The sequence below is a fragment of the Eleutherodactylus coqui genome, chromosome 1 (genome assembly GCF_035609145.1).
Source record: "Eleutherodactylus coqui strain aEleCoq1 chromosome 1, aEleCoq1.hap1, whole genome shotgun sequence".
NCBI lineage: Eukaryota > Metazoa > Chordata > Amphibia > Anura > Eleutherodactylidae > Eleutherodactylus > Eleutherodactylus coqui.
Genome location: NC_089837.1, coordinates 200,642,299 through 200,655,390, shown reverse-complemented (window position 1 = coordinate 200,655,390; position 13,092 = coordinate 200,642,299). Strand labels below are relative to the sequence as shown.

The 13,092-nt window shown below is 50.0% G+C and overlaps 1 protein-coding gene across 2 annotated transcripts in view; it reads right to left on the bottom strand.

The window, feature by feature from the left end:
- PDE10A (phosphodiesterase 10A) overlaps positions 1-13,092 on the bottom strand; it is a 403,589-nt gene that overhangs the window by 10,910 nt on the left and 379,587 nt on the right. For both annotated transcript variants that reach the window (XM_066605416.1, XM_066605417.1), the window contains 2 exons: positions 11,515-11,626; positions 9,501-9,581 (listed from right to left, as the gene is read on the bottom strand). In XM_066605416.1, coding sequence (XP_066461513.1) covers positions 9,501-9,581; positions 11,515-11,626 — 193 coding nt within the window. The remainder of the gene's footprint in view (positions 1-9,500; positions 9,582-11,514; positions 11,627-13,092) is intronic.

The window sequence follows — 13,092 nt, the reverse complement described above, 5'->3', positions numbered from 1 at the left end:
ATAGCTGTGTGTTGGCTGCTGTTAGCAGTGGGATTTTTTTTTCTTCTCAAAATCGGCTCTGCAGAGCGTTGCACCTGGCATTAGGGACAGAAGTGCTGCATAGGCAGGGAGAGTGTTAGGAGTGAGTGTAGCCTTCAAGAACCTCAACGGTCCTTTCTAGGGCCATATTTATCCGTGTGCAGTACTGTCCAGGCTGCTGTTAGCTGTGCTGCATTTTTTTGGGGCTTCTCAAAATCGCCTCTGCAGAGCATTGCACCCTCCATTGATACTGCAGGGAAAGAATTGTATAGGCAGGGCCACAACACAGTTATTATTCATAGAATATACGCAGTGCTGCCTTTTGGTGGAAAAACAAGTGAAAACAAATCTATTTGTCCAGCCTCTGTCCGTCCTTACGGGCGGTGGACACGTGTGAGCTGCGTGAAAAACATTGCTAAATCATACGCACCCAACTACGCTTTACTGCTGGCTTCGCCATTTGCTTTCCTTAATTGAGAAAAAAAATACCTGCTCTGCCAGAGTTATAATAACTCTGCTACCCTCACGTTCTGTGACACATTAGCAGGGACACAGCACAGTTATTAAACTTCTCATGTTCATTGAATATACGCAGTGCTGCCTTTTGGTGGAAAAACAAGTGGAAACAAATCTATTTGTCCAGCCTCTGTCCGTCCTTACGGGCGGTGGACACGTGTGAGCTGCGTGAAAAACATTGCTAAATCATACGCACCCAGCTACGCTTTACTGCTGGCTTCGCCATTTGCTTTCCTTAATTGGGAAAAAAAATACCTGCTCTGCCAGAGTTATAATAACTCTGCTACCCTCACGTTCTGTGACACATTAGCAGGGACACAGCACAGTTATTAAACTTCTCATGTTCATTGAATATACGCAGTGCTGCCTTTTGGTGGAAAAACAAGTGGAAACAAATCTATTTGTCCAGCCTCTGTCCGTCCTTACGGGCGGTGGACACGTGTGAGCTGCGTGAAAAACATTGCTAAATCATACGCACCCAGCTACGCTTTACTGCTGGCTTCGCCATTTGCTTTCCTTAATTGGGAAAAAAAATACCTGCTCTGCCAGAGTTATAATAACTCTGCTACCCTCACGTTCTGTGACACATTAGCAGGGACACAGCACAGTTATTAAACTTCTCATGTTCATTGAATATACGCAGTGCTGCCTTTTGGTTGAAAAACAAGTGGAAACAAATCTATTTGTCCAGCCTCTGTCCGTCCTTACGGGCGGTGGACACGTGTGAGCTGCGTGAAAAACATTGCTAAATCATACGCACCCAGCTACGCTTTACTGCTGGCTTCGCCATTTGCTTTCCTTAATTGGGAAAAAAAATACCTGCTCTGCCAGAGTTATAATAACTCTGCTACCCTCACGTTCTGTGACACATTAGCAGGGACACAGCACAGTTATTAAACTTCTCATGTTCATTGAATATACGCAGTGCTGCCTTTTGGTGGAAAAACAAGTGGAAACAAATCTATTTGTCCAGCCTCTGTCCGTCCTTACGGGCGGTGGACACGTGTGAGCTGCGTGAAAAACATTGCTAAATCATACGCACCCAGCTACGCTTTACTGCTGGCTTCGCCATTTGCTTTCCTTAATTGGGAAAAAAAATACCTGCTCTGCCAGAGTTATAATAACTCTGCTACCCTCACGTTCTGTGACACATTAGCAGGGACACAGCACAGTTATTAAACTTCTCATGTTCATTGAATATACGCAGTGCTGCCTTTTGGTTGAAAAACAAGTGGAAACAAATCTATTTGTCCAGCCTCTGTCCGTCCTTACGGGCGGTGGACACGTGTGAGCTGCGTGAAAAACATTGCTAAATCATACGCACCCAGCTACGCTTTACTGCTGGCTTCGCCATTTGCTTTCCTTAATTGGGAAAAAAAATACCTGCTCTGCCAGAGTTATAATAACTCTGCTACCCTCACGTTCTGTGACACATTAGCAGGGACACAGCACAGTTATTAAACTTCTCATGTTCATTGAATATACGCAGTGCTGCCTTTTGGTTGAAAAACAAGTGGAAACAAATCTATTTGTCCAGCCTCTGTCCGTCCTTACGGGCGGTGGACACGTGTGAGCTGCGTGAAAAACATTGCTAAATCATACGCACCCAGCTACGCTTTACTGCTGGCTTCGCCATTTGCTTTCCTTAATTGGGAAAAAAAATACCTGCTCTGCCAGAGTTATAATAACTCTGCTACCCTCACGTTCTGTGACACATTAGCAGGGACACAGCACAGTTATTAAACTTCTCATGTTCATTGAATATACGCAGTGCTGCCTTTTGGTTGAAAAACAAGTGGAAACAAATCTATTTGTCCAGCCTCTGTCCGTCCTTACGGGCGGTGGACACGTGTGAGCTGCGTGAAAAACATTGCTAAATCATACGCACCCAGCTACGCTTTACTGCTGGCTTCGCCATTTGCTTTCCTTAATTGGGAAAAAAAATACCTGCTCTGCCAGAGTTATAATAACTCTGCTACCCTCACGTTCTGTGACACATTAGCAGGGACACAGCACAGTTATTAAACTTCTCATGTTCATTGAATATACGCAGTGCTGCCTTTTGGTGGAAAAACAAGTGGAAACAAATCTATTTGTCCAGCCTCTGTCCGTCCTTACGGGCGGTGGACACGTGTGAGCTGCGTGAAAAACATTGCTAAATCATACGCACCCAGCTACGCTTTACTGCTGGCTTCGCCATTTGCTTTCCTTAATTGGGAAAAAAAATACCTGCTCTGCCAGAGTTATAATAACTCTGCTACCCTCACGTTCTGTGACACATTAGCAGGGACACAGCACAGTTATTAAACTTAGATTATTCATTCACTAGAGGCAGTGGGGCCTTTCGTTTTCCAAAAAGGGAAAAAATTATATTTGGCCTGCAGTCTTGCGCCAATTTATTTCCTGCCTGTGAAATCAAATCACTGGTAATACAGCATGCTGAGGGGTAGGGGTAGGCCTAGAGGACGTGGACGCGGCCGAGGACGCGGAGGGCCAAGTCAGGGTGTGGGCACAGGCCGAGCTCCTGATCCCGGTGTGTCGCAGCCGACTGCTGCGCGATTAGGAGAGAGGCACGTTTCTGGCGTCCCCACATTCATCGCCCAATTAATGGGTCCACGCGGGAGACGGTTATTAGAAAATGAGCAGTGTGAGCAGGTCCGGTCCTGGATGGCAGAAAGTGCTTCGAGCAACCTATCGTCAACACGCAGTTCTGCGCCGTCCACTGCTGCAAATCCGAATCCTCTGTCTGCTGCTCCTCCTTCCTCCCAGCCTCCTCACTCCACTACAATGACACCTGCTCAGGAGCGGGAACACTCCCAGGACCTGTTCTCGGGCCCCTGCTTAGATTGGGCAGCAGCGGTTCCTCTCCCACCAGAGGAGTTTATCGTCACTGATGCCCAACCATTCGAAAGTTCCCGGGGTCCGAGGGAAGAGGCTGGGGACTTCCGCCAACTGTCTCAACAACTTTCTGTGGGTGAGGAGGACGATGACGATCAGACACAGTTGTCTTGCAGTGAGGTAGTAGTAAGGGCAGTAAGTCCAAGGGAGCAGCGCACAGAGGATTCGGAGGAAGAGCAGCAGGACGATGAGGTGACAGACCCCACCTGGTGTACAACGCTTACTCAGGAGGACAGGTCTTCAGAGGGGGAGTCAAGGGCATCAGCAGGGCAGGTTGCAAGAGGCAGTGCGGTGGCCAGGGCCAGGGGTAGAGGCAGGGCCAGACCGAATAATCCACCAAGTGTTTCCCAAAGCGCCCCCTCGCGCCATGCCACCCTGCAGAGGCCGAGGTGCTCTAAGGTCTGGCAGTTTTTCACAGAGACGCCTGACGACCGACGAACAGTGGTGTGCAACCTTTGTTGCGCAAAGCTCAGCCGGGGAGCCAACACCAACAGCCTCACCACCACCACCATGCGCAGACATATGATGGCCAAGCACCCCACAAGGTGGGACGAAGGCCGTTCACCGCCTCCGGTTTGCACCCCTGCCTCTCCCCCTGTGCCCCAACCTGCCACTGAGATGCAACCCCCCTCTCAGGACACAGGCACTACCGCCTCATGGCCTGCACCCACACCCTCATCTCCGCTGTCCTCGGCCCCATCCAGCAGTGTAGTTCAGCGCACCGTTCAGCCGTCGCTTGCGCAAGTGTTCGAGCGCAAGCGCAAGTACGCCGCCACGCACCCGCACGCTCAAACGTTAACCGTCCGCATAGCAAAATTCATCAGCCTTGAGATGCTGCCGTATAGGGTTGTGGAAACTGAGTCCTTCAAAAGTATCATGGAGGCGGCGGCCCCGCGCTACTCAGTTCCCAGTCGCCACTACTTTTCCCGATGTGCCGTCCCAGCCCTGCACGACCACGTCTCCCGCAACATTGTGCGCGCCCTCACCAACGCGGTTACTGCCACGGTCCACTTAACTACGGACACGTGGACAAGCACAGGCGGGCAGGGCCACTACATCTCCCTGACGGCACATTGGGTGAATTTAGTGGAGGCTGGGACAGAGTCAGAGCCTGGGACCGCTCACGTCCTACCCACCCCCAGAATTGCGGGCCCCAGCTCGGTGCTGGTATCTGCGGAGGTGTATGCTTCCTCCACTAAAGCACCCTCCTCCTCCTCCTCCTCCTCTGTCTCGCAATCAAGATGTGTTAGCAGCAGCATGTCGCCAGCAGTCGGTGTCGCGCGGTGTGGCAGCACAGCGGTGGGCAAGCGTCAGCAGGCCGTGCTGAAACTACTCAGCTTAGGCGATAAGAGGCACACGGCCCACGAACTGCTGCAGGGTCTGACAGAGCAGACCGACCGCTGGCTTGCGCCGCTGAGCCTCCAACCGGGCATGGTCGTGTGTGACAACGGGCGTAACCTGGTGGCGGCTCTGCAGCTTGGCAGCCTCACGCACGTGCCATGCCTGGCCCACGTCTTTAATTTGGTGGTTCAGCGCTTTCTGAAAAGCTACCCACGCTTGTCAGACCTGCTCGTAAAGGCGCGCCGGCTCTGCGCACATTTCCGCAAGTCCCACACGGACGCTGCCACCCTGCGCACCCTGCAACATCACTTTAAGCTGCCAGTGCACCGACTGCTGTGCGACGTGCCCACACGGTGGAACTCTACGCTCCACATGTTGGCCAGGCTCTATGAACAACGTAGAGCTATAGTCGAATACCAACTCCAACATGGGCGGCGCAGTGGGAGTCAGCCTCCTCAATTCCTTTCAGAAGAGTGGGCCTGGTTGGCAGACATCTGCCATGTCCTTGGTAATTTTGAGGAGTCTACCCAGGTGGTGAGCGGCGATGCTACAATCATTAGCGTCACCATTCCTCTGCTATGCATCTTGAGAAATTCCCTGCAAACCATAAAGGCAGCTGCTTTGCGCTCGGAAACGGGGGCGGGGGAAGACAGTATGCCGCTGGATAGTCAGGGCACCCTCCTGTCTATTTCTCAGCGTGTACAGGAGGAGGAGGAGGAGCATGAGGAGGATGAGGAGGAGGGGGAAGAGACAGCTTGGGCCGCTGCTGACGGTACACCGGCTGATTGCCTGTCATCCTTTCAGCGTGTATGGCCTGAGGAGGAGGAGGAGGAGGAGGAGGAGGATCCTGAAAGTGATCTTCCTAGTGAAGACAGCCATGTGTTGCGTACAGGTACCCTGGCACACATGGCTGACTTCATGTTAGGATGCCTTTCTCGTGACCCTCGCGTTGCACGCATTCTGGCCACTACGGATTACTGGGTGTACACACTGCTCGATCCACGGTATAAGGAGAACCTGCCCACTCTGATTCCCGAAGAGGAAAGGGGTTCGAGAGTGTTGCTATACCACAGGACCCTTGCGGACAAGCTGATGGTAAAATTCCCAGCCGACAGCGCTAGTGGCAGAAGGCGCAGTACCGAGGGCAAGGTAGCAGGGGATGTGCGTAGATCGAGCAGCATGTACATCCCAGGCAGTGCAACAGTCTTTAAGGGCCTGGCCAGCTTTATGGCTCCCCACCAAGACTGTGTCACCGCTCCCCAGTCACGGCTGAGTCGGCGGGAGCACTGTAAAAGGATGGTGAGGGAGTACGTAGCGGATCGCACGACCATCCTTGGTGACGCCTCTGCCCCCTACAACTACTGGGTGTCGAAGCTGGACATGTGGCCTGAACTAGCGCTGTATGCCCTGGAGGTGCTTGCTTGTCCTGCGGCTAGCGTGTTGTCGGAGAGGGTGTTTAGTGCGGCTGGGGGAATCATCACAGATAAGCGTAGCCGCTTGTCAACCGACAGTGCCGACAGGCTAACACTCATCAAGATGAACAAAGGCTGGATTTCCCCAGACTTCTGTTCTCCACCAGCGGACAGCAGCGATACGTAAGCAATACGTAGGCTGCACCCGCGGATGGAAGCTACGTTCTCTCTCACCATCCAAAACGGGGACATTTCTGCTTCATCAATCTGTGTCTAATATTCCTCCTCCTCCTCCTCCTGCTCCTCCTCCTGAAACCTCACGTAATCACGCTGAACGGGCAATTTTTCTTAGGGCCACAAGGCTCACTCAAATAATTTTTCAGAACAATTTTTATAAGTTTCAATGCGCTTAAAAGCATTGGAACTTTAACTTGAACCAATTTTTCGTTACACTGGGCTGCCTCCAGGCCTAGTTACCACTTAAGCCACATTAACCAAAGCGATTAATGGGTTTCACCTGCCCTCTTGGCTGGCCATGGCCAATTTTTGGGATGTACATTAGTACTGTTGATACAGCAATTTTTGTGGGCCCTCGCCTACAGTGTAATCAAATTAATTTTTAGCCCACCTGCATTACAGCTGACGTTACCTCAGCTGTGTTGGGCAATGCAATGGGATATTTTTATGTACCGCCGGTGGGTTCCAGGGAGCCACCCATGCTGTAGGTGAACACTGAGTTTTTAATACATCTGTACACTTCTAAAGAACCCGTCTGACTGGGGCATGCAGTGTGGGCCGAAGCCCACCTGTATTACGCACGACATTACTACCTCAGCTGTGTTGGGCAATGCAATGGGATATTTCTATGTACCGCCGGTGGCTTCCTGGCACCCACCCAGGCAGTGGGTCCACAGGGAGTTTAACCTACATGTGTCCACTTGTAAAGAACCCCAGTCTGACTGGGGCATGCAGTGTGGGCCGAAGCCCACCTGCATTAAGCACGACATTACTGCCTCAGCTGTGTTGGGCAATGCAATGGGATATTTCTATGTACCGCCGGTGGCTTCCTGGCACCCACCCAGGCAGTGGGTCCACAGGGAGTTTAACCTACATGTGTCCACTTGTAAAGAACCCCAGTCTGACTGGGGCATGCAGTGTGGGCCGAAGCCCACCTGCATTAAGCACGACATTACTACCTCAGCTGTGTTGGGCAATGCAATGGGATATTTTTGTGTACCGCCGGTGGGTTCCAGGGAGCCACCCATGCTGTAGGTGCACACTGAGTTTTTAATACATCTGTACACTTCTAAAGAACCCGTCTGACTGGGGCATGCAGTGTGGGCCGAAGCCCACCTGTATTACGCACGACATTACTACCTCAGCTGTGTTGGGCAATGCAATGGGATATTTCTATGTACCGCCGGTGGCTTCCTGGCACCCACCCAGGCAGTGGGTCCACAGGGAGTTTAACCTACATGTGTCCACTTGTAAAGAACCCCAGTCTGACTGGGGCATGCAGTGTGGGCCGAAGCCCACCTGCATTAACCCTTTCCAGTCCACTGTGTGACCTGTGAAGACATTAGGGTTTAAGGCTGTACAGCTCCGTTGTTGGTAGACGTCCGTCGGGGTTCTCTTACTGTATATTGCCAGCCTCTCTGCTGTCGGAGCCTATCCTACGTGTCAGCTCATGCAGTACTGGCTTTAGCCAGCATATAGCGCCGTTGTATAACAGCAGAAAAAGAGTAAGCCCCCTAGGAAAACCATATACAAATTGGATTGGAAAGGGTTAAGCACAACATTACTACCTCAGCTGTGTTGGGCAATGCAATGGGATATTTCTATGTACCGCCGGTGGCTTCCTGGCACCCACCCATGCTGTAGGTGCACACGGAGTTTTTACTACATCTGTACACTTATAAAGAACCCCAGTCAGACTGGGGCATGCAGTGTGGGCCGAAGCCCACCTGCATTAAGCACGACATTACTACCTCAGCTGTGTTGGGCAATGCAATGGGATATTTCTGTGTACCGCCGGTGGGTTCCAGGGAGCCACCCATGCTGTGGGTCGACAGGGACTTCACAATAGGGAGTTGTACCTGCCTGTGTCTATGAATTAAAAAGCCCGGTCTGACTGGGGCATGCAGACACCTTGACAGAATGAATAGTGTGTGGCACATAGGTTCCCCATTGCTATGCCCACGTGTGCAGCTCCTGATGGCGGTGGCACAGGATTCTATTTCTCATTGCTTCTGTACAGCATTGTGGGCTATCGCTCCACCACTTTTAAAGAGGGTCGCTGCCTAGCCGTGCCAACCCTCTGCAGTGTGTGCCTGCGGTCCCTCGTCATGGCAGACGCAATTCTAAATAGACATGAGCGTGGTGTGGCATGAGGGCAGCTGAAGGCTGCCCAGGGACACTTTGGTGTGCGCTGTGGGGGGGAGGGGGGGCGGTTGGGCAGCATGTAACCCAGGAGAAGTGTCAGTGGAGTGTCATGCAGGCAGTGATTGTGCTTTGTTGGAGGTAGTGTGGTGCTTAGCAAAGGTATGCCATGCTAATGAGGGCTTTTCAGAAGTAAAAGTTGTTGGGAGGGGGGGGGGCCCACTCTTGCCGGTATTGTGGCTTAATAGTGGGACCTGTGAACTTGAGATGCAGCCCAACACGTAGCCCCTCGCCTGCCCTATCCGTCACTGTGTCATTCCCATCACTTTCCTGAATTGCCCAGATTTTCACACATGAAAACCTTAGCGAGCATCGGCGAAATACAAAAATGTTCTGGTCGCCCATTGACTTCAATGGGGTTCGTTGTTCGAAACGAACCCTCGAGCATCACGGGAAGTTCGTTCCGAATAACGAACACCCGAACATTTTGGTGTTCGCTCATCTCTAGTTATTAACTATTTAGTGCGGTATGACTATTTGTCTTACAGGCAGAAAGTGTCAAATTTTGAAGAAAAAAAAGATTTTTCCAAATCTACCTAGATTTTTTTTCTAAATAAATGCAAAAACACACCGACTAAAATTTACCATGGGTATAAAATAAGACAGGTTACAAAAAGAATCAGAGAATCACTTGAATAAGTAACAGCATTCCAAAGTCATTACCACATAAAGTCACATGTCAGATTTGAAAAATTGGGGTTGATCACATAGGCTTAAACTGGCTTGGGTGGCAAATGGTTAATTTACATGTAAAAATTGTATGCGATTAAGAGTTGCAAATTAGAAAAGAATAATTAATATGACTATAAAAATAACACAAACTCAATAGTTTTAAAGCAAAAATGTCAGTCATTTTTCTAATTTAGAATAAATTACCTGCCCCTGAGGAATTTCATCCTTCTTATCTCTGTCCATCATTGGAATTGGTGAAATACCAAGCCTTTTCATTTCATCACCCTTTAAAAAAGAAATAAATGTATTCCATAAAAATAAAGCAGGCTGTCATTTTATTACCTCTAACATGCGCACTAATCTGGAAAATTGCTGCAGTTGAGAAACCTATGTAATGTAATCTACAAAACCAGACCACAATGAGAATATACAAAAAGTTGCAACAAAAAAACGTTTAAATATCACCTGATTTTTCCAAATGTAAAAAAAAAGGATAAATGTCTAATTTATAAATTATCCTAACAGTGCCTAGACCAGCGATGGCGAACTTTTTAGAGACATAGTGCCCAAACTGCAACTCAAAACCCACTTATCTATCGCAAAATGCCAACACGTCAGGGGGTGGGGCTTATCACGACGTAGGATTTTACCCCCCTCATTCTAAAAAGGACATGGCCGCCCCAAGATAGATAGCGTGCAGATTTTGACTGCTTTTTGGATGTGGAAATACTGCAGAATGTCCTCAGCAGAATTCTTCAGCATTTCCGCATCCAAAAAGCTGTCAAAATCTGCACCCTGTCTATTTTGAAACAGCCCTGCCCATTTCCGCCACATGTAAACATACCCCAGCAATAATAGTGACCGGCCCCAGCGATGATAGTGACCACCACCCCACAGCGGCCCCAGCGGTAATAGAGACCCGCCCCCACAGCGGCCCCAGCGGTAATAGTGACACCTCCAGCGATAATACTGACACCCCCCCCCAATGGCCCCAGCGATAATAGTTACACCCCACAGCGGCCCCCAGTGCATTAGTGATCCCCAACAGTGGCCCCCAGTGCATTAGTAACACCCCACAGCGGCCCCCAGTGCATTAGTGACACCCCACAGCAGCCCCCAGTGCATTAGTGACACCACACAGAGGCCCCCAGTGTATTAGTGACACTCCACAGCGGCCTCCAGTGTATTAGTGACACTCCACAGCGGCCTCCAGTGTATTAGTGACACTCCACAGCGGCCTCCAGTGTATTAGTGACACTCCACAGCGGCCTCCAGTGTATTAGTGACACTCCACAGCGGCCTCCAGTGTATTAGTAACACCCCACAGCAGCCCCCAGTGTATTAGTGACACCCCCACAGCAGCCCCCAGTGTATTAGTGACACCCCCATAGCAACCCCTCAGTGTATTAGTGACACCCCCACAGCAGCCCCTAGTGCATTAGCGACACCCCACAGAGGCTCCCAGTATAATGACGACACCCCACAGCGGACCCCAATATAATAGTGACACCCCACAGTGGCCCCCAGTTCATTAGTGACACCCCACAGTGGCCCCCAGTTCATTAGTGACACCCCACAGTGGCCCGCAGTGCATTAGTGACACCCCACAGTGGCCCGCAGTGCATTAGTGACACCCCACAGTGGCCCCCAGTTCATTAGTGACACCCCACAGCGGCCCGCAGTGCATTAGTGACACCCCACAGCGCCCCCCCCCCCCCCCCCCCCCAAGACCCACATACTTACCCCCTCCTCCTCCTGGAAGCTCTGCTCCTCTTCTGCTCGGCGATGATCCCGGTGCACACTGTGACGTCAGTGTGCTGCCGGATGCCTCTTCCCCCTGCTCTCGCGGAACCTAAGAGGAGGGGGAGGATCCCGGCTGCACACTGACGTCACAGTGTGCGCCGGGATCAGTGTGGCTAGCAGTGCTGTGAGTGAATACCGACAGGGTAGCCAGTAGGGAGGGCTCTGTGTGCCGCCTCTGGCACCACTGGCCTAGACTGTGTAGTAAGAGTGGAGTTTCCCATTATTCCATACAAAGTCTGCCCATTTCATAAGGAGGACGTGATACTGTACATACCTCGGATCATTTCTACTTAGGAGGCACATACTGTATACACAGTATGCATAGAGTAAAAGTGATGGCCATGTCATGTCCTTTTGCTACTCTACATGCACTCACTTCCAAGTGTTCTCCATGCACTTATTTCCAAAAATGTACCTCTGCCCAGAATTCAGCATATATATCATCAGCGATCATCCTAGTCACAGGCCATAATTTTGTTACAGAGCAAAGATCACATGCCGTCATCAATAAACCTATTAAACGATCCCTGAAACAAAACACAAGATCCAAATTAAGCTTACTAATGCAAAAATTACAGTAACACACACAAGCCAATATGAATTGTATACTACATGTTAGTACTGTAACAATTGTGGTTGTAAGGTGTGTAACTTTGTCCAGGCCTGCCCAGATTCCAGTGCCAGAAGAGAGCACCATAGTGCTGCTTTTTAGATCCATGGCATGCCAGATGTCTGGAGCATGCAAAGCAGCACACAAGGCAATGTGACGTCATTAAGATTGTGCTACCGGTGGCAGACCAGGGACAGCAGGCAGAAAGAGCCCAGCCACTCACTGTGAGAGCAGGCAAGTTTCAGTTTATTCGCATTGGCACATGATTACTATTATTGTATAAGAGAGATGGAACAATACCTCTGCAGCGCCACCTATTGGATGGCAGGATTCCTTCAAATCATTGTCAGACTCTTTAAAAAAGTCTTTAAAACAATGATTGGGAATTGAAAACCAAGCCACAATCCATACACAGACAGCTGTTTCAGGGATTTTGCCCCTCATCAGTGTGCAGTAGGTTTCGGATTTGGCTAGTGAGAGGCCTATGACGTGGGTCAGGAGGGTTATCGTCTGTCCTTAAGGAGAGCACCTAGAAGGTGTGTGGTGACACCTAGGAGGGTAAGTGAGGAGATTTATAAGGCCATGCATGCTCCTCCCAGAGGAGAACTTATATAGACAGGGGTGTGTCTTTTAACTCCTTTCCCCCCAACAGTTACATTTTTGGGAGGGTTTTTCCAATTTTAACATAACTTTTTTTCATTGTAGATTTTGAACTAATGTCTCTTGTAAATAGATTTGATGTAGTCACCTTAACCCCTTGAGTGGCACGCCCGGAAAAGTTCCGTGACGAGCTCCACTGCTCATAGCAACATAGCCCGGAAGATTTCCGGGCTATGTATCACTATGGGAGCTGCAGAGCACAATGCCACAAGCTGTGACAGTGTGCTCTGCCTGCACAGACCCACACAGAGCAGTGCAAGGGCTTTGAAAAACCAGCAGAAGATATTGCCGACATGTCGGCAACCTCCTGCTTTGTTTACAGGTTGCCATAGAGACCATCGGCTTGTCAGAAGCAAGCCGATGGTCTCTGTGGCAGGGAGAGCTGGTTGTTAGCTGTCAGAGGACAGCTAGGTACTAGCTCTTACAGCAGAGATCAGAGAAAACCTCCAATCTCTGCTGTGTTAACCCTTTACATGCTGCAGTCTATGTGACTGCAGCATGTAAAGGGCTGTCACTGCAGCATGTAAAGGGCTGTCACCATCGGACCCCTGGAATGTGATCAGGGGTCCTGATGGGTCCCTGTGGAAGTCCCCTAAAGGGACAAAAAAAAATAAAAAATTTTTAAAAAATTTAAAAAAAAAAAAGTAAAAAAATAAAAAAAATAATAAAAAAAACACTTGTCTCCCTTTACTTTGTAAAAAATCAAAAATACAATCACACTTG